At 35.9% G+C, this 22,142-nt stretch overlaps 1 protein-coding gene across 16 annotated transcripts in view; it reads left to right on the top strand.

The window, feature by feature from the left end:
* The window catches only part of RAPGEF6 (Rap guanine nucleotide exchange factor 6), a 247,086-nt gene that overhangs the window by 194,882 nt on the left and 30,062 nt on the right, over positions 1 to 22,142 (top strand). For 7 of the 16 annotated variants that reach the window (XM_043491153.1, XM_038413806.2, XM_043491149.1 and 4 more), the window contains 8 exons: positions 2,806 to 2,963; positions 4,319 to 4,333; positions 6,047 to 6,287; positions 8,346 to 8,729; positions 12,931 to 13,142; positions 13,997 to 14,120; positions 16,192 to 16,215; positions 19,964 to 20,184. In XM_043491153.1, the coding sequence (XP_043347088.1) occupies positions 2,806 to 2,963; positions 4,319 to 4,333; positions 6,047 to 6,287; positions 8,346 to 8,729; positions 12,931 to 13,142; positions 13,997 to 14,120; positions 16,192 to 16,215; positions 19,964 to 20,184 (1,379 nt within the window). The remainder of the gene's footprint in view (positions 1 to 2,805; positions 2,964 to 4,318; positions 4,334 to 6,046; positions 6,288 to 8,345; positions 8,730 to 12,930; positions 13,143 to 13,996; positions 14,121 to 16,191; positions 16,216 to 19,963; positions 20,185 to 22,142) is intronic. The other 9 variants (XM_043491154.1, XM_038413807.2, XM_043491150.1 and 6 more) reach the window with 3 other exon arrangements.

Raw genomic sequence — 22,142 nt, 5'->3', positions numbered from 1 at the left:
TTTTTTTTTTAGATGAGTGGCCAAATGCTTACAGTTTTTGCTTTGGGCTGCAATTTTCTCAGGGCTGCACCTCTTTCTAGTTTGATACACCTCTCTGCCTAATGCTAGTTACCCTTTATAGTTTTTGTGCTTGGGCCTCTCATTTGCCTTTTTACTCAGTTGATTTGTGTTGCTGGAACACAAATCAAGAGAAGCAGGGTGTGCAAATATCAGCACAAATCAGGTACAAATATCAGCAATTCCTCTTCTTCTTGGAAATATGAACTTTCCCTTTTTATGATCCTGTAAAAGGCCCCAGGTTCCCCATGGATCTTCCACTTACCTATTGAGAGACCAGTTTGCAGGATTAAACAGGTCTAGCAGTTTCTCTGCTGGACCTCAGGTGCTGCTTCATTCAGCTCTTGTGTACTTCGTCATGTAATACTCTGGAGCATTTCTGACTGGGGAAGAACCAGAATAGGAAATGTGAAAGCAGTAGCATCCAGGTCCCTTAGAAAAGCTGCTGGATTCAGAGAGGTATTCCTCAATGGCAGTGCCCCGTATGGGAGGAAGACAAAGGCAGTTTGCTTCATGTTGCAGAGAGAGCAGAGGTCCTAAGGAGATCACAGAATAATCTTAGTTAGGCAATCATCTTTTTATTAGGGCTGTCAATTAATCACAGTTAACTCACGCGATTAACTCAAAAAAATTAATCGTGATTAATCGCAGTTTTAATTGCACTGTTAAAAATAGAATACCAATTTAAATTTATTAAATATTTTGGATATTTTTCTACATTTTCATATATATTGTATTCTGTGTTGTAGTTGAAACCAAGGTGTATATTTTATTACAAATATTTGCACTGTAAAAATGAATAAACAAGAAATAATATTTTTTAATTCTCCTCATACAAGTACTGTAGTACAATCTGTTGTGAAAGTGCAACTTACAAATGTAGATTTTTTTGTTTTTGTTTTTTGTTTTGTTACATAACTGCACTCAAAAACAAAACAATGTAAAACTTCAGAGTCTACAAGTCCACTCAGTTTGCGAGCGATACCAAGCTAGGAGGGGTTGCAAGTGCTTTGTAGGATAGGCTTAAAATTCAAAGTGATGTGGACAAACTGAAGAAATGGTCTGAAATAAATAGGATGAAATTCAATAAGGACAAATGCAAAGTACTCCATTTGGGAAGGAACAATCAGTTGCGCACATTCAAAATGTGAAATGACTGCCTAGGAAGGAGTACTGCGGAAAGGGATCTGGTGGTCATAGTGGACCACAAGCTAAATGAGTCAACAGTGTGACGCTGTTGCAAAAAAAGTGAACAACTTTCTGGGATGTATTAGCCGGAGTGTTGTAAGCAAGACACGAGAAATAATTCTGCTCTGATTAGGCCTCAACTGGACTGTTGTGTCCCGTTCTGGTCACCACATTTCAGGAAGGATGTGGACAAATTGTAGAGAGTCCAGAGAAGAGCAACAAAAATAATTAAAGGTCTAGAAAACATGACCTATAAGGGACGATTGAAAAAATTGGGTTTGTTTAGTCTGGAAAAGAGAAGACTGAGGGGACATAACGGTTTTCAAGTATTAAGGTGGAGGAAGAAAAATTGTTTTTCTTAACCTTTAAGGATAGGACAAGAAGCAATGGGCTTAAATTGCAGCAAGGGAGGTTTAGGTTGGACATTAGGAAAAACTTCCTAAATGTCAGGGTGGTTAAGTACTAGAATAAATTGCCTAGGGAGGATGTGGAATCTCCATCATTGGAGCTTTTTATGAGCAGGTTAAACAAACACCTGTCAGGAATGGTCTAGATAATTAGTTCTGCCATGAGTGCAGGGGACTGGAGTAGACGACCTCTCGAGTTCTATGATTCTATGATTATTTTATTTTTAAATGTAGGGGGTTATGTACATAACTCTACATTTGTAAGTTCAACTTTCATGCTAATAGATTGCACTACAGTACTTGCATTAGGTGAATTGAAAAACACTATTTTTTCGTTTGTTTTTATACTGTGCAAATACTTGTAATCCAAAATAAATATGAAGTGAGCACTGTACACTTTGTATTCTGTGTTGTAATTGAAATCAATGTATTTGAAAATGTAGAAAACATCAAAAAATATTAAAATAAATGGTATTCTATTATTGTTTAACAGTGCAATTATTCAAGATAGTCCTAATTTTTATAATAAAAAAGATTAAAACATTTGGCCATGGCTAGTAAAGGCATAATCAGCTGCATTGTTCATATGAAGTGTGTAGGGCCAGCCATATGGAAATTTCTACAGTGTTTTACGCTGTGCTGAGCAATACTTTCACCATCCCACTGGTGATACTGTAAATGGGCATGAATGCCTTAGCCTACAATGTATATTCTTTATATATCACCAAGCTAGTATGTCAGATACAAATATGTAAGTACTTATGTATTGTATAATTTTATAAGGTGTGTTACATTGTAGCTTGTTTGGAGCTATAGTGCTTTTACCTCCAAACATTTCTTTGCACTGAAGTCTCACCCTAATGTTTTTACTCTTTTTTGCAGAATTTTGGTAATGTTCAAAAGTAATCAATTAAGAAATGAAGTTAAATTAAACCAAAAGGACAGATTTATTCTGTGTTGAGATCACAAGGATTTTTTTTTCTGGAATGTACTGTGTTTTAATATGTTTGATCTTGTGTTGTGCATCAGATTGTTGTTGAGGAAGCTCTGACTTAGAGAAGGTTCTTGTTTTGCATCATTGCACCTACAGAGGAGAGATGATTTTTACTTTTGTATGGGCTAAATGTAGGTAATTTTTAAAACTATTTTACAGTGATGGCAGCGTAAGCCAGTCACAGGATGACAGTATTGTTGGAACAAGGCAATGCAGACACAGTCTGGCCATAATGCCTATCCCTGGAACACTCTCATCAAGTAGTCCTGATCTGTTGCAGCCTACAACCAGCATGCTGGATTTTACTAATCCTTCAGGTAAAATAATACATTTTTCTATGTTGTGTATGTGTAATGAACTCTGCAACCCACTGCAGCACTCAGTCTGAGAATATATTAGTTGATGTAGCAAGGTCTATTTACAAATCATTATACAGAGATTCTGAGTGTTTACCTATTTTAGTAAAACCAAATATAAAGCTAATTTACAAAACTACAATTTTATTTACTGGTTCCTACCATTTATATAGTGTTTACAATGACATTGCCACAGCGAATAAAGGCTCCACAGCGTTAGCTTACTTTTAAGCTTTATTTGCAACTTTTACTAAATGTACCAATTTTGGGGAAAACTATACCTTCTACTGGCAGTCAACTGTACTCACCTGTTCCTGCCATGGCCCTATCAGGTCCCAAACTGGAGAGAAACAACAAAACTCAAAAAAGAGCCTCACCTCTTAAGCCTGCATGCCAGGTCTCCTTTGCCATAACTTGAGAGCTCGCTCTTTCTCTCCAAACAAAAGCAGAACCTGCCATCTCAAGTGCCCTCCCATTTAGAGAGCTCTACCACTATTTTAGTGAGAGTGGCTTGGCCTTTTCTGCTCCCTCACCACTTCTTTACCATCTCCTCCCAATGCCTGTGCCCCTCGTACCATAGCTTCAGTTCAGTTCAGTTAAGTCCATGAAAAAACACTCCGAAAGCATATCGGGTAAGGGTGGGACCTGTAGGTACCGAGCTAGTGTTATTGGTCCCACACCTTAATGAGCATTTCATTCATTCAAATATATTTTTGAAAACGAAAAATAAACTTTTCAGTTTTATTACTTATGCCTCTCTGTTGCTGCTGCTGTTATAGGAATGGAGTGGCTGCAGGAGGCAAATGTTGATCATATGCAGCTGCCTGTAAACATGTCAAGCCAGAATCATGTGTTTCCTTATTCTATATGTAAATTCTAAGGATAATTATACATTCATTAAACTGCCTTTTGGCTAAGATTTAGTAAGTGTAACATATCTTTATCTTCATAACTTCTCTTGTAAAATAGATGTGCATATATACTTATCTTCTACATAAATATCCATGACAAATCACTTTCCTTCTTGTTACAAATTCATTGTCTTTCTACATGTAGCAAACACACTTTTTTCTAAAAATCTTGATTTAACATTGGTATAGGATTTTACATAGTCATTAGCTGTGGCAAGTTAATCTTTCTTAACCAGTATTCAGTTTAATAATATTCATGTGCAAAGTCATTTTTGAATGTAAGGAAGTCTAAAATATCTTTTTGGCAGATCAGCTTATTACATTAATTTGACTATTGATTATTCTTGTAATCTGTGGATTTTATGTTTACATAAATGGATTTATTTTTGTTTTTGCTGCCTGCAGCTGTTGGTTTTTACTGTAAGTATTCTGAATTCTGCCAGCCTAAACTTCTTTGTATTGCATGTCTTGTCTGTTGAAATGAACATAGTTTTAAATTGCCAATATTTGTTTACAATTTTTTATTTGCATCATAAACTTTATTATTAGGATTACTTTGTTGCTTATTGGACATTTGCATGCCCTGTAACCCATTTTTAACTAAACCAGCTATTTATTTTGTGGGGGAGGTGGTGTTGCTTAGTGGGTAAAGCACTGAACTGAGACTCAGGAGACATGGATTCTATTTCACTGGCCTACTGGGTGACTTTGGGCAAGTCACTTCCCCACTCTGTGCCTCAGTTTCCTCATCTGTAAAAAGGGGATAATGCTACTGACCTCCTCTGTAAAGCACTTGAAGATCTACTGATGAAAAGTGCTAAGGGCTGTGTGGTGGTGGTATGTTTGATTTTTTTTGTAATAAAACTTTTTGTTTGTCAACTTGAATGCCCACTTTTTTTTCTATTATAATCACAAATTGAATCATGAATGGGAAAATAGATTTTTAAAAATACTATTTACATTTAAACAAACAGAAAAACCGGCAACAGAACCCAAACCAAAGTGGTTGGCATCAGTATGTCTCTCTTTGGGACTGGCAAAATAAAGTAGTAAAATTTTTAAAAATGTGCATTCCTATTTATAGATTCCAACTTGTGTATTTTGTAGATTTTAACAGGTATATCAAGATAAGTTTCTTGGTAAAATTTTCAAAATGTCATCAAAATTGTTTGCTTTAAATATTGAATTTGTAGGTATTTTTACATCAGATACTGTTAGTAAGAATCAGACATTATAATGCTTGTTTATTCAGTACAGGTAGATTGTTTTGTAAGGTTTCATTACTCCTTTGAGGGTTATCAATAGACGACCCTTTGTTGGTTTCTGATTCTTCTTATCAACGTATGCACTTTTTCCTAATATATTTACCCTGTTCGTTCTCAGCTTTTCCAATTCAAATTAATACTTACATAAAAATTATTTATTTTTACTTTTATCTAACAGTTCTTTCTCAGTACCTACCCCCACCCATATGGGAAATCTAACCTTTAGCTGTCCACCATTCATCAATATGACTGAGGCGGCTTTTACTATAGAAATAAATACATAGACTCGTAGTGAAAAAGTTGGTAGAATCAGTTTTAATTCACTATGTGATTTAGGCCCCCATTTTCTTAGTACCTTGTTTCGTCCGCAGCTGCTGCAGGGCTACTTTTTCTTCCATCTGGGAAAGGTTACTGGTATCAAATAATAAATTACTATTCTTTTCCTCTGGAAAAAGGGACTTCATCTTGAACGGGCCCTTAGAATATGTGCTAACTATTCATGCTAAACTATTTGTTCGACCTTGTATTTACCAGCAACATTCTGAGTAACTTTCCCAGATCTGAGGAAGAGCTCTGTCTCACCATCACAAGTTGGTTCAATAAAAGACATTCTCTCAACCAGCTTGTTTCACTGGTACTGACAAAGCTGCAACACTGAATTCTGTGAAAGTAATTTTTCTTAATTGTGGAAAAAACAGGATGGATTTTTAGAAAAGAGAACAAATATTTTATTGAGAATTTACTTTTTATCAAGACCTAGGTATTTTCCCACCCTGACAGGTGAATTCCACTGACAGATGAATACTTTTTTATCCTTTCACGGGAAGTAGCAGTTTTACATTTTAAAGGTGTTTTTCTTTAAATTTAGATATTCCAGATCAAGTTATAAGAGTTTTCAAAGCAGATCAACAAAGCTGTTACATTATAATAAGCAAAGACACTACAGCAAAAGAAGTTGTGAGTCATGCAGTGCACGAATTCAACTTGATAGGAGCCCCAGAAACTTACTCTCTCTGTGAGGTGTCTGTTAGTCCTGAGGGAGTCATCAAACAGAGAAGGCTTCCAGATCAGTTCTCCAAATTAGCAGACAGAATCCAGCTCAATGGAAGGTAAAATTGTATTTGTTTTGTTTGACTCTGTCTTTAAAAGTGAAGCATATTGAAAGAAATATCAGAGAACAGTGTCCCAGTTAAAACTGGAGAAGAAAGTCTAGAATTATCTCTTATATTACTGAGAACTGCTAAAGATGTAAACATTTATTTCAGTGTACACAAATATTATAACAGAATTGCTGCCCTAAGCTATGTGCAAATAAGCTCAATTATTTTAAAATGTAATTATAGTGTTTTCTGTTTGCTGTGCTTATTTGACCTGTCTGCTCTTTTCCTGCTTTTATGGCAGAAAAAATATTTTATGCATCCACTCAGCACATAATTATAATCTCAGGCTTTCTTGGAGTGGGGAAGAGAGATCATTTCCACCTGAAGTTGATGAGAATTTATTCCTCGCATTCTGGTACTTATAATCTCTGATGCTGTCCATTTGTAAAATTGTATACTTGCACTGAATTCCAGTGCCATTAATCAGCACTAGAAGGAAGGCTTCCTACCCGTGCTAAGTATGTTTTGCTAAGATTTTTCCTCCAGAAATGCCAATAGCTCTGAGAACTCTCTTGTCTAGTTGTCTCAGGAGCTTGCAAGAATGCTTTCCTGGCCACAACAACTTTTTCAGAGCTCTCAAACTGAGTTTAAGGGACGGTCATAAACTTGCTACGCTCTCTGTTACAAAAAACACTTTCACCGTGGATGTAGGAACGTGAGTTCCTACAAATATTTTTAGTCACTGGAGTGGTGTTATCCATCACTCTAAAGAAAGAGAGATTCATGACAAGTGGTAGTTGGATATCTGACTTTTAGAAAAATATAGTATCTGAATAATACATGGCGGATGAATTTCAGTGTTTAAAAAAGTTTTGAAATAAGTTCAGTCACTAGATAACTCAATTCAGAAGATCAGTACAAGATATACAATGGTTTACATTAAAAAGGAATAATTTATATACTCTGTTGATGGTTACCATATTTACCTTCTAATTAAAAGATACGCTAACTCCTTTTTCTAAAAAAGGAGTATTTGTGGCACCTTAGAGACTAACAAATTTATTTGAGCATAAGCTTTTGTGAGCTACAGCTCACTTCATCGGATGCATTCCACCAAATGCATCCGATGAAGTGAGCTGTAGCTCACGAAAGCTTATGCTCAAATAAATTTGTTGTCTCTAAGGTGCCACAAGTACTCCTTTTCTTTTTGCGAATACAGACTAACACGGTTGCTACTCTGAAACCTTTCTTTTTCTAAAATATAATATTACAGCTAGTTGATATTAACTTAAGACACATGCATCAGCTTTTATGCAAACCTTTGTGAGTTGTCTCACAGACAGTAAGGGCTTTAGCACATTGCCTCATGATCTGATCCAGGCCAGAAGATGTGTTAGAATGTAGAAAATTCTGTTCAATTCTCATTACAAGGCAACAGAGAATTTATGAAGGAGAGTCATTTCTATATTTGTAAGTGATCTCCGTTGGACTATGAAAGTGATATTCTTACATGCCTTTTCATTTCCTGAGTACTGTGTTCTTCATGTACATGTTAATATATTATGCTAATTTTTCTATCAAAAATGGGAAAATACATTTACATCAAGATTTCAAATATTTCTCAGGATCCAGAGCCATTCAAAATGTGAATTTACTGCTGCATTTGCAAATAGACAAGCTACTGACTTTTTGCTGAAGGGCAAGCCTATTATCTACACAATTGCAGGCTAGTATATAGAAATCAGTGATTAATGAAGAGGAAGAAAATATTTAAAAGGGTCACATAATATATTGAACTTTTTTACTTTAGTAATGACAGCGTTGTGCAGTGGGTAGAGTAAGAAGCTGAGAGTTGGAACTCACCTGAGTTCCATTCCCAAATTGCCTCTCACTATTAGGTGCTAGGCATGTCCATTATAGATAAGCTCACTAGTTGGTACATCTGTCAAGTGGGATAATGTCGAGGCATCAAGGGGTGATGTTAAACTCAATTGTATGTAAAGTATTTTCAGAATGTCAGAGGAAAGCTGCTCTAAAGTTTATTATTATAATACAATTTACCTTTAGGTATTATCTGAAAAACAATATGGAAACAGAGACGTTGTGCTCTGATGAGGATGCCCAGGAGCTGCTTAGAGAGAGTCAGATTTCTCTTCTCCAGCTGAGCACCATTGAGGTGGCTACTCAGCTATCAATGAGGGACTTTGAATTATTTCGCAATATTGAGCCTACTGAATACATCGATGACCTCTATAAGATGGATTCCAAAACAGGAAATGCTCACCTGAAACAGTTTGAGGATGTTATTAACCAAGAGACATTCTGGGTTGCCTCAGAAATTTTAACAGAGCCCAACCAGCTCAAAAGAATGAAGATTGTTAAGCATTTCATTAAAATTGCCCTACACTGTCGAGAATGCAAGAACTTCAATTCCATGTTTGCTGTTATAAGGTAAAGTACTATTATTTTGGCAGATATTGATCATCTGAATTTTATATTTTTTACTCATATTAAATTAGAACTGAATATGATTGTGGCATCAGATACAATTTTAATAACTTCCATTGTAGGGAAGAAAAGAAAATATTCAGTCTGACAACTTGTGGGGTACAGTGTATTTTAAAACAAATTTTCAGGTTGCACAGCATACCAGACTTTACACAAAGGTATAATTTCACTACATTCCCCCCCGCCCCTTACTCTCAATTTTTTTTAAAGTGTTTGTATTGTGGTTTTTGTCATTGCTCCTTAACTGTTACCTGTGTGTTCTTTCCTGTCCATTAGGATAAGGAAAGGAGAGTGTGTGTTTGGACAAGTCCTGTTTTTGGTTTATAAACCTTAAAAACCTGCTGATTATTGCTGCTGTTTTCATTTGTTGCTCTGCTTCTCTGATTCCTGAGTACTGTGGGTTTTTGAGCATACTTCTTTTCCCCCCTTTTCTCACTTATCATTACTTTCTCCCTGTGTATTTGAAAGAAACCAGAGATAAGGCAGTTACATAATTTTTGTATATTGCAACTTCATTGACTTGAATAATCTGAGCCAAACAAATGTCCTGTTCTCAATTGCTTAGACACCATCATTTGTCAAAAAGACAGTTCTTCACAATATGTCTATCTGGACTTATTTTTCAGCCAATCAACACTAATACTATTTCTGAGAATTATGATATTTGAATATTTTCCACACTTTAATTCCCTTAGCCTGATTTACCAAACATGTGTGATTCTGTTTTATTCAGGGCTATCCATATGTGAAGCTAATCCCAAAGAGATCTGTACTGTGCATGTAGATATGCAGAAATAGATACCCTCATTTCCATTTCCTAATGCCTAGTTTCTCATGGATAGGAGTTACTCTCCCTCATTATATTTTGTCTTCATCAGGCCCTCTAGGATTGAAGTCTTGTTCGAGAAATCAGCCTTTGTTTTTACCCTTATTTTTAAGGAAACTTGCCCTTTTTTAGGCTGTGCCACAAGTAACCTATTTGGCATGCTGTGTCTAGATGATGCCTTCCTTCTCTTAGTATAGTTATTTCTGCATGTGTCTGTTTGGAGGGCACATTGTTATGACTGATAGCTTTTGTTTATAAGAAGACCATGATTTAACTGATATGCAAATGATTTGGCAATAGTATGAGGGGGAAATTGTGCCTTTTTTGTATTTAGATTAAAATTAACCAGTTTTGATGCTTTTTGAATCTGATATTTATACAACTTTGAACTTGGATTAAACAATATTTCTAACAACTTTTTTATTCCACTAATCACTACAATGGTGAATTACATAACTGCATGTTATTAAAATCCATTTCCTTTTATCTTTGATTTATAGAGCGGTAATCTTAGACTGAGTTTCCAAATCATTTCATTCTAATGGGCTTTAGTGAAACTAAAATTGTCATGCATTTCCTAAGGTCCATATAGTCAAATATATGTCCTGCTACTTCAAACCATCCCAGTAGTGGCTCAGAACATTGCCCTTACTAGTTCTCTATATTAAGTACTCCTATAAAACTAAATCCTCTCAAAAATTGATTTGGCAGAGGACACAATCCCTGCTCAAGCTTTTCTTCCCTTATTTTATGTATGTTATAAATCCTAAGAGGCAGCATGAAACCATGTGCTGCCAAATTAGGGTTAATGGCAAAAGAAACACTTTACTTGTTTTCCTAAATGTACATTCCTGGGGGAAAATACAGCACTAAGAGGATTAAATTACTTCATTGATTTTATTTGACTGTTGCATTATAATGGAAGGTTTAAAAAAGTTTTATCATGGAAAACCTTATTACAGTTGGAACATTATTATCTGTGATGTTTAACCTCTCAAATTGAAAATATTATATTCACATTCAAAAGATTTAATGTGGTAATCATGCTAAGGAGTAGACAAATGCATTTTGTGGATTTTTTTTTTCTCTGTAGGGCTGCCAAATTATCTGATAAACAAAAGAAAAAATCAGTTCAACTGATTTTGACATGTCGTGGTCATTAGTTTTTTGGTGGGGCTGGAAAATGTCCTGATAACATATTAAAGGTCAGGTTGTAACTGGGATTGAATGAGCACACACAAGGAAAGGAATCAGAATGCAAGGAGCCTTTCTCTCAGTTTGTCCCTAGAATAAGGCCAGTTATGATTGCTATCCTTGGTCTCTTTGAGGCACAACTTCCCCTAAAGAGGCAACAGGAGGAAAGGACCATGGCCAATCCTGCACACCAACAGCCACTGCATCTGGCTGGTTACACCAGGGAGCTCATGATGCACCCTCCTAAGGGAGCACAGCAGGTGCATTTCCTCTTTGTATTCCCCCTCAAGAATAAATTGTCTCTTTCAGTCCCAAGGCGTCCTTGTGGCTGCCCTTTAAGCAACTCTACCCCCTCACCCTACTCTGCCTCTAAGGATAGTGGATAGTGGATAAGCACTGTGATGATTTTATCGGGGGCGGGGGGGGGACTCTTCAAAATTTCAGTTGTTATATTTCAAAAGAAAATGAGACATAAACTTACTCATCAGCAGAAAATTAATCTTCATTTCTTGCTTTCTGTGGTAGCATAGACTAAATGTAATAAAGCAAAATGATATCTAATCCCTATCATGTCATATTAAAAAGAGGCTTATTTTTTTGCTCCCTTTCAGAAAGGACAGTTGTTTTGGTTTCATAGAGCAGTGTCCTGATCAATAACAGCAAATCTTAGTTTAGTGATTTAAGTGCAACATAATCTAATACGGACTGTTCTGTATTGCTAATCTATGCAGTGTAAATGTTAAAATCATAGGTCTTGTTTTGGGTTGCAAACATAAGCAAGCCGGTTGTGACTGAGTAGAAAAATAAGGGGTGCAGCTTGATTTAACTGATCTACCTACCCAGCTAATAATATGGACAGAGAGCGCAATTGGTTGGCTTGGAACCCAAATCTATTATCTACTGAAAGAAACTTCCCATAGAAAGTAGGGGTGTGAGAGAGGATGATGGACAAGCTATCTTTTTTAGTAGCTATAATTTTTTTAAAGTAATTCTACTTAGTATAAATGACCTTTTCCTCCTTTCCTCCCTTCCGTCTTCCGGTTTGTTCAGTGTACATATCAAAGCAAGATTTTTCTAATGGCTGGTTGTATTTGCACTATTGGCAATCTGAATATCAAGCTGTGTGTGTTCTGCTTCTTAACCCATCTATAATAAAGATTCTGGAGAATCAGAATTCACTGAATAATTTTGCAAAAAGAAAAGGAGTACTTGTGGCACCTTAGAGACTAACATTTATTAGAGCATAAGCTTTCGTGAGCTGTAGCTCACGAAAGCTTATGCTCTAATAAATTTGTTAGTCTCTAAGGTGCCACAAGTACTCCTTTTCTTTTTGCGAATACAGACTAACACGGCTGCTACTCTGAAACCTGAATAATTTTGCTGATGCATGGTGCAGAATAGAACGCAGCTTGCTATTCGGAAACTCCATAAGGATCCAAAGTACTGATGAACAAAAGTCATTAATCTAATGACTATATGATTCTTATGCAACTTTAACTTAGTGGATGAAGATTTTTAATTTGATTTATAAAATGTGCACCTGTCTGTAATGTTTGGTGCATGTGACAATGCTTAAAAAAAGTCAGATGTAACAAGTTTTTTGAAATATCTAACTCTTTCACTAATTTGCAGATCAACACTACCAATTATAAAGGCTCCCAATCTGTTCCTCTTAAAATTCTCCCCACTTGTGTTTGTAATGAATGTGCTGCTCACTCCTCTTGCCGTCTTACTGTAACTGTACCTCCTAATCACTTCATTAACTTTTCACTCTTGATATCCTTTCTTTGCTATAGAATCTCACGGTCAGAAAATGGTTGTTAACTTAGCTGAGCACAGGTAATAGATTTGTCTTGGAACTATATTTTTAATTTGGTGTACTATGACTATGAAAGTGTTGTCATAGTTTTCATGTCCCCATTCTCAGTGTTCAGGACAGTGCCCAGCAGTGACTTATTGGTAACTTATTTGGCAGCAGTGTGGCAAATACCCAGATTTAAAGGCTTTTAAAAATCCATTTTCTTTTTTTTTTCTTTTTTTTTTTAAAGGGAAGTCTTAACCACCTTATTAAATGCCATAGTCCCCATTTAATAGCTGTTAATGGGAAAAAATTATCTTTTACAGTGGGCTAAATCTGGCACCAGTAGCACGACTCAGAGGTACCTGGGAAAAGCTACCAAGCAAGTATGAAAAGCACCTTAGAGACCTTCAAGATCTTTTTGATCCATCTCGAAACATGGCAAAGTACCGCAACATTCTTAGCAGTCAGAGCATGCAGCCTCCAATTATCCCACTGTTTCCTGTTGTCAAGAAGGATATTACATTTCTACATGAAGGTAACTCCCTATGTCAAGAAGTAATAAATCAAAACATAGAATAATATCTTAATCCTTTCTTCTTTTGTGTCCAGTGTTCCAAATTTTACTTTTTTTTTTGTATGTAATATAATGCATGGTGTAGTCTCCTCTTGATTAAAATGAAATAGAATGCAGAATACATAATAGAGGAGGCAGATCCTAGACAAAAATTAAAAATTCAGTGGAGATATTGAATATTTTAAAAACTGCACTTAATCTTCATTAACTACCTCCAAGGTTATGATAGAAGAGCTTTTGACTGTAGTAAACAATGTTCAGAACACTTCAGATATATTTCTGTCATAAAAACTCATCATTTCAGTATTTGCAGAGTAGGTTTCATGTAGTGGCTTGCAGAGGGTTACTTTTGCTTTAAAATATTTCTCTTTGTTTAAAACACTTTCCTTTTTAACAGTTTTCCATTCATCGTTAGTAAAGATTAAAGGGTTCTAAATATGCCAAGTTTTCAGATCTGTTGTCTCAGAATTGTTTGAACTAATTTAAAAGGGTAAATGTTGTCCGTTTCATATTTGCACCATTTTAACATATGAAAATAAATCTGTGCATAGTCAAATTGTTCCATTTTCCCTCTACTGACAGCTGCCACTTTAGAATTTGATTAACAAGGGCAGAGTGAGCATTCCTATCTACATTGAGTGGGCCTGACTGGCATCCGTATTCTGCCACTATGCTACTTCCTGGTTTTGACTGATACTTGAATTAAAAGCTTTTGACATCTGCTGAAGGGTGATATTTTGGGAGACAAATAACATGTCAGCCTTAGAAAAGTACTGAATATTGCTTATATTTGTTCTACATATTTCATTGCACAGGAAATGATTCAAAAGTGGATGGCCTGGTAAATTTTGAGAAACTCAGAATGATTGCCAAAGAAATTCGGCAAGTTGTCAGAATGACCTCTGCTAACATGGATCCAGCTGTAATGTTCAGACAAAGGTGTGCAATTAAACAAGAAAGTAGGATTAAAGATATCTCTTATATAGTGGGAAGAGTGTGGGTTTGTGTGCATGAACACGTGTTTATGTTCCATTATGATTTCATTATCATTAACATTTATCATTAGAGTGAAATCTGTATCAAAGGGGATTTATAAGATTAAGGAATATATTTTACTATGGTTTTAAAATGGAAATATTCCTATTTATTTTTCATAATACTTTAGGGTATGTTAATACAAACATTATTTATTTTATTATGCATCACAGACAAATATCACTACACCTGCGTACACCCTACTATAATCTGTATGCAGATGGAGTGCACAGTAGAACCTCCAATCTTGGACAAGACATGAGGCTACTTGTAGTCTATTGACTGAAAAAGAAGCAGCAGCTATTCCATGTCAGGTGTGCAAGATGTTAGAGCCTCAAGATCCATGTAAATATACATTCTGTGTGCCCATGAGGGGAGTAGCTACCAGCGCTGGGCGCTGGGCTCCCAGCGCTGGTGCACTGTCTACACTGCCACTTTACAGTGCTGAAACTTGCAGGGTTTAGGGGGGTGTTTTTTCACACCCCTGAGTGAGAAAGTTGTAGCACTGTAAAGTGACAGTGTAGACAAGGCGTTAGCCAGAAGGAACCTAACTTGGTATTCAGTTCACATGGTGATTTTTCAGGGCTGGTAGTTAGAAAAAGCACCATTTTACTTGTAATGTGAGCAAATTTGGTATGTAATTATTGAGCTACAATTGTGGTATACCACAATGTTGTTTTAGCATGGTCACTTTTCAGAGAAGGATCTCGCTTTCATGCCAATATAGATTATACAAGCAAAAAGTTCACATTTAAAATGAAATGCGTAAAATATTCATTTGATGAATTACAGTGGCTCATCAGAAACCATTACAGTTATATAGGTAGAACATATTTACAGATCAGTTCTGTCTAAAAATCTATCTTTACTTTAAATGCTTCACAGGAGACAGTGGAGTCTAATAGTTACATTGAATGACTATCAAATAAATAGTTCACCTTTAAACTTCCAATATGCATCTTAAAGGGCACCTCAAATGCAATGCTCTCATAAAATGCTTTGTCTACTATTGTTCTAAGTAGCACCTGTGATTAGAAGGGGAAAAAGTCCTTTTTTTTTTTTTTTTTTTAAATTTATAGTCAGTTTCATTGTTTCTGTTCGCAACAAGAAAAGGAGTACTTGTCGCATCTTAGAGACTAACAAATTTATTAGAGCATAAGCTTTCGTGAGCTACAGCTTACTTCATCGGATGCATTGATGAATGTGACACACAGGTGCCACAAGTACTCCTTTTCTTTTTGCAAATACAGACTAACACGGCTGCTACTCTGAAACCCATTGTTTCTATTGTATAGTCAATCAGTTCCCTCTGTTATGAAAACTCCAATAAAACATTTTTGATTAAAAAGACAAATGAACAAAAAAAATTTAGTTCTCACGCAAATACTTTGACAAGTTCATTACTAATTAGAACAAAGCTTCTCATTCTTTAGAATAAATTTGTCAAATAACATATTTTTCCACAAGCAATCAAAATGAAAAACATATAAATTTATAATGATCCTGTTTCTTAATATTTCTTATAATTACAATCCTAATGCATTAAATTCCATTAATTTCATTATATTTCATGCAATGTGAAATTTTTTAAAAGATATAAAGGTTTCATTCTGTCTCTCAAAAGTAAATAGTAACAGGTAAGCACTTTGAATTTGATGATGCAACATCTAAAATTGATTTTTCATGTTAAATATTTCCCACAAGTTAACTGGAGTTTGGCTTTAAATTTGTAGGTTAAACATAAAAACATACAATATGTTCTTCTATATTCATTAAAATATTGTAAGGAGTTCTCTTCTCCCACATTCCGTTAAAACCGTATGTTATTGTTTGAGAAGAATGTTTGCCTGATAGAATTTTTTCTTTTCTATACTTTCCTGTCTACATCTTTTTCTTCCTGACTCTCAACTGTGATATTTTTCCTGTGCTTTTCTGTTCAAATACATGCTTCAATGTATATGGCTCTTGCTTACAGGAAGAAGAGGTGGAGGAGTTTGGGGTAAGTGTAGAGATGAATGCAACTAAGATAAACAAAGGTTATGCAACTTTTAACATACTGCATCCTCCTCATTAGTGCATGCATCTGAAATACAGCATGCATTTTATTAACCCTGCAATACATATTTCTGGTAAACAGATATAGAGAATATCAGGAGCAAACACTATTTCCAGTCAGCTTTTGTACCCCTGAGTTGATTTTATGTTCTAGATAAGCTTTTTCAACTTTAGTTTAATGCAGAAGGAAAAACTGTTATCTAATTACAGCATAATGCAGAGTTTTTTTGGAAAACAAATAAAATAACTTTTAACACCTATCTCAAAAGTTCAAACAAGTACTTATTGTTTACTTACTGTAACTATGTATTGGGTTATTGTAATTATAATCCTCTAAACTTTGAGTCCAGTTGTAATTCTGAGTTGCACAATATCTCACATTTTTGAACTATACTTACAAAGGATCAAATCCTGCATTTGGGCACATTCCAAAATCCTCATAGACTTCACTGGGAGTTTTGGTTGTGCAAGGAATGTAGAATAGGGACCAAAATGATGAGGATTGAGAGTGCAATATGATTTGTTAATGAATATTCTAACCAATGCCTGCATGTTACAATGACTTAATATATTGGAGCTGATTACTGGCATTATTTGGCTTCCTAGAGCCAAATAATCCCTGATCCTAGAGCTTCCATTAAAGAAAAAAGAACTAAATAGCAAAAATAAATAAAACAAATAAACTAAAAATAAATTTAAATAGCAATTATGATAAACATACCTCATCTATTATTTCTTTCTCCTGAGAAGTATGAAGGAAAATGACATAGCTGACGCGTTCCAACCTTGGGATTATTGTGAAAATTAAAATGAGAATGAGAAAATGTGTATGATTTTTAAAGGGAATTGACTTTTTAAAAATTCTGTATGTACATAAGAAAAAAAACCCATAGGTCATTAACGATTAAGTGTAAAGTTGTCTAGTCATCCACCTACAGCTCTCCAGGTGGGATTTCCCTATGCAAATCAGCACAGTAAATCTTGCCAATAACATCTCCCACTCCTTGCAAAGATCTCGTTACCTGTTCATTGGCTGTCCCTCTTTCCACTTCTCTGTATGTGATACTATAGGGAGGAGATATAGCAGGTGGTGCTGTGACACAAAAGTCTAGAATACTTCAGTGAGGACCTACAACTGTGAGTTCAGTTCATGCTGAAGCGAGTTTCTTTTCTTTTTGTTTCTTTTATATTTATTTTAAAACCCTTATATAGTCACCCTCACTCCTATGCTAGAAAAGCCATTAAGGAGGGGATGGGTGTAAGCAGAAGACTTTAAAAGTGATCTGTAAATAATTTTTTTGTTTGTGCCCATTTCTACTACTTTATTATGCAATAAGGCAAACTGAAAGCTTATGTGTCTCAGCATTTTTTCCTCCTTTTTTAAGTCTAAGGATGCGAAATCGGATTCCCTAGTTTTGCTAGATTGTTGGGGTCCGAGCTGTGGATTGAGAATGCTCACCCCTTAGTTGCAGGGATGTTGAGTTGCGAACACAAACATCTTTTCTTTCCTATGTGTATTAAGGTTTGGATTTAAATAATTTAAATTTCTGTTTTTGTTAACAAGTCTAACTCCTAATATCTTCCTCTCTTAATTGCTTGGCTTTTGGTCTTCTATGATGACATAAATCCACTAGTTCACTAGTCATCCATTGCATTCCAGAGTGGACTTAAATCTCTAATGTAAAAAACAGGAGAGAGCAAATAAATAATTTTGGCTGCCAACACTCACATTCAAGCAAAAAGGGGCACTAGCTCCATTTTTTCTCTATTTTAGCTCATGTTTAAAACCATACATGAGATTCTGGAAGCTAGTTCCCATCCATGTATGGGGAAACCTGTTCCCTCACCCCCTCTATCCAGGGAGCAGAATGAAGTTTTCAGGGCTTCAAAGTAGCTGCCACCAATATAAAGCTTGCTAGAGAGTTCTCATTTGGTACCATATTGCTAAAATATCAGCGAGCATCATGGTTTATAGCATAATATGTGTAGTCTTTCATTGTTCCTGACCATAATTGATAGATAAGTATCTACTTTAGCACTGAATGTATCCAGTCTCTCTTGCCATCTTTTGCCATCCTCATGGCTGTAATAATGATTAACCTATATCTTCTTGATGTATTTGAGATTATTATTACTTTGAATTTGACATGTGTGAGTGATCCAAAAATTTATTCAACACCTTTTTTTATATAGTAGACAGCTGTGTCTCCCCTTCATTCTTTTCCTGAAGTTCAACATGTCCAGTTCTATTAACTTTTCCTAAAACATTAGGCTTATTTTCCACCTCTTTTACTATTATGGTTATTCTCTTCTGAACACTTCCTATGGGTTTTGTGAAGCATTGTTACTTGGGAGCCTGGATCATCTGGGCTTTTGGCCTTATGCCTGCTTGTATACCTGTGAAATATGTACATTTCCAAATAATGGTTGCATATCCTGCCACGTGTGATTTCTTTAACAAGTCAATTACCTTTATAAATATGTTTACACGGCATTCACTTTTAAAAGAAAAGTTATACCTGTGAATGCTTTATAAGAATATTCAGCCATAGTTTATACGAGTTGTATTTGAAGCTTACTTTATAACTTACCATGTAATGCAGCTATCATGAAGAACATTTATAAAATATTTTCTTGATTTTAATATTAACCAAGATAGAGTTCTCTACCATACCTTGACAACTGAACAAGAGGTGGTATGGAAGTTTGAATCTGAGAGATTTAGTAAAGGGTTAATAGAGTTTTTTACCTGAAGGTCAATAGTTTAAAGCTAGCAAAGTCGGATAGTGACCAACAGATGTAACAATGGATGCTTAAGTTAAACTATTTGATGATCTAGCTCCAGTTCCTCAAGGAGCAAGTGAATCTAACTAGGCAGCCCTTTTGGCAATCTCAGAGACCAAAGATTGAAGGGGCATGGAAGGCTTATGTACTCCTCCATAGACAGAGTATCTCCAAGTCAGGGTTTAAGCATGTTGATAGGCCAGTAAGAGCAAAGCATGGACTGTCACTGTCCTTCTATGCCTGTCATTTTGAGAAATAGAAGATTGCAGTTTCCTGTGCTGTCAGTCCAACAAAAAAAAATACATATATGCTTTGTTGTGGGCATCATTTCTAGGTGGCAAAACAGAATGAAGAGTGATCAACATAATGTGCTTGGTATATATGAGACTGCTTTTCTTCTTATCACAGCTTCACCAATTCTTCAGACATTTTGGGGAGCTTAGTGATAGAGTAAGATAGTTCAGTAATAGTTCACCGCTGTAAGAAATTAGGTTTTCAGTCTCAGATAAACATATGCTAACGATCAAATTACTTAAACCAACTTCAACACTGTTGATACATTTGTCTGCCAGTGTAACCCAGAATTGAAATGGTAGGGATTTTGCAGAACAGAACTGCAAAATACAGCTAAGCTGTATAGGCAGCTTACACAGCATTTTGCCTGGTTCCTGGCAGTTCCACACTTTCACGAGTAATCCTTTCTAGACTCAATGCACTGTTGTCATTTTACCAAATTACTTTAAGACAAATGTTGTTTTAATGCTATTCATCTCTTTAACTCATTTGCATCAGCATGCACGAGCCCTAACTGAAGTGTGCTGGTATTAATCTGCTTCAGCATATGCTACTGTAGCACTTTATTCTTGAAGTGAACTTGAAGTTTACTGATTTGCCTTTTCATTTTGTAGGTCTCTGAGCCAGGGCAGCACAAACTCAAACATGCTTGATGTTCAAGGAGGTACTCATAAAAAACGTGCTCGACGCAGCTCACTCCTTAATGCCAAGAAGCTGTATGAGGATGCCCAGATGGCCAGGAAAGTGAAGCAGTACCTTTCCAATCTGAATGTGGAAACGGATGAGGAAAAATTCCAAATCATGTCACTTCAATGCGAGCCTGCCTACAGCACTTGTAAGTAAAGTAAACTCAGTTAGACAAGGTTGCTGGTGGAGAGGATTACCCTCCTTGCCATGGAGTACTTGTGGCACCTTAGAGACTAACAAATTTATTAGAGCATAAGCTTTCGTGAGCTACAGCTCACTTCATCGGATGCACCAAATGCATCCGATGAAGTGAGCTGTAGCTCACGAAAGCTTATGCTCTAATAAATTTGTTAGTCTCTAAGGTGCCACAAGTACTCCTTTTCTTTTTGCGAATACAGACTAACACGGCTGCTACTCTGAGACCTCCTTGCCATGCGAACCTGGTTATATATGCTGTTGTGCTAGAAACATAACAATATGTTTGCATAGAAGAAAGGACTATCACTTCTTGATTATATACAAGATTTTTAAATGATGACCCTACAACCTTCAAATATAAATTTAGGAATGTTTTTAACAAAAAAAACATGTTCCGGTAGTAAGAAATGTATCTGTCAGTGCAGACGCTAAAAAAAATCCTGCTGATGCAGTTTCAGCAACCCAGCATTTATCTTTCTTCTGTCTTTGGTTGCACTTGCACCAAGTTTAGAGTGACAGCTCTTATTTTTGACCTTCAGTTGTTAAGTTGTGCGTCATTTAATAAGTCTGCCAGAGAATCCTATAGTACATTTGATCCATTCTTGCTGCACTGTCACTTTACAGAATTAAGGAAGGATACAAGTAATATTTACCAGATGAGCTGCAAGAAAATGAAAAGACACAAAACCAATACAGAAACTAGCCATGGATAAGGAGTAAATAAGCAATTCTTGCATTATGACTTACAGTAAGAAATGAAAGCAGGGAGAAAGTTATGCCAGTATTGTCAGCATTGGCTGATGAGACTGACAAGGCTTGACAGTCAAAAATGAAGGGCAATAGCAGGAAAAATCTTGTAAACTAAATTCCTTTGAGACTACCTTACTAAATAAACTTTAGTCTCATCTATATTTTACCCTTTAAATACGTACACAGTTCAATAAATTCCTGTTTTTTAAAATTAACAATTATAATTGCATGTGGTTTTGATACTTAACTAGATTTACAAAAATAGTTATTGACACCTTAACTAAGGTGAGCTAGTGGGGATTAAGATTGTTTGGTAAAAGGATGAAAAGGTATAAATTTGCAGAAATGATCACTTTGCACTTGTATACAGTCTTTCATCCGAGGATTTCAAAGCCCTTTCGATTAATTTAGATAAACCTCTGAAATCCCTCATCATATAAATAGCATTATGTCCATTTTATAGATGTGTTAACAGAGCACAGAGAGTAAGTGAATGACTTGCCTGACTTGGAGTCATTTGCAGAATGAAGAATAGGACTTGAGAATTTTGACTCTCAGACTGAATACTTAGCTCTTCCCTTCAGGATCACAGTAATGAAATGGATGATAGATGCATCAAGAATTCACTTGCTTGCTACGTATCCTCCCTGCTCTGTTAACGTGGTGTGTGATCTTGCCATATTGTTACCCAGTATATTGATTTGTATTCAGATATTTTCCATTTCCAAAGCATTGTTTTCCCCACTTTCACCTCCACAGGCAAGTGTGGTGTACAGACACGTTCCTTGGTCATCTTGCAAGGTATATAGGTTCTTGTTTTTGTGTGTAATTTTTGTTCCCCTCGTCTCACCCCATCCCCAATGAAATTGTTTTGTGGCTACATGCTAGAGTGTTCTCAAGAAGTAAGGAGGAGCAGCCGTTATAACAGCAGCAACCCAGGGAAGTCTATGTGGGAGGCATTTGGGTGTTTGAAGGCAGGTTCTGGAATGGAATGCTCCTGGATATATAGCCAACAGGGTTGTCTTCTCCGAGTTTAGAGCTGAAGTTTGGCTGCACCTCAGGAAGTCAGTGTTTTGGTACTAGAGCAGTGGTTTTCAACCTGTGGTCCATGGACCTGCAGGCTTTGTCTAAGGCAGTGGTTTTCAAACTTTTTTTTCT

The sequence above is a fragment of the Dermochelys coriacea genome, chromosome 8 (assembly GCF_009764565.3).
Source record: "Dermochelys coriacea isolate rDerCor1 chromosome 8, rDerCor1.pri.v4, whole genome shotgun sequence".
NCBI lineage: Eukaryota > Metazoa > Chordata > Testudines > Dermochelyidae > Dermochelys > Dermochelys coriacea.
Note: the sequence above shows the minus strand (reverse complement) of the source record. Positions and strands in the feature narration are given on the sequence as shown.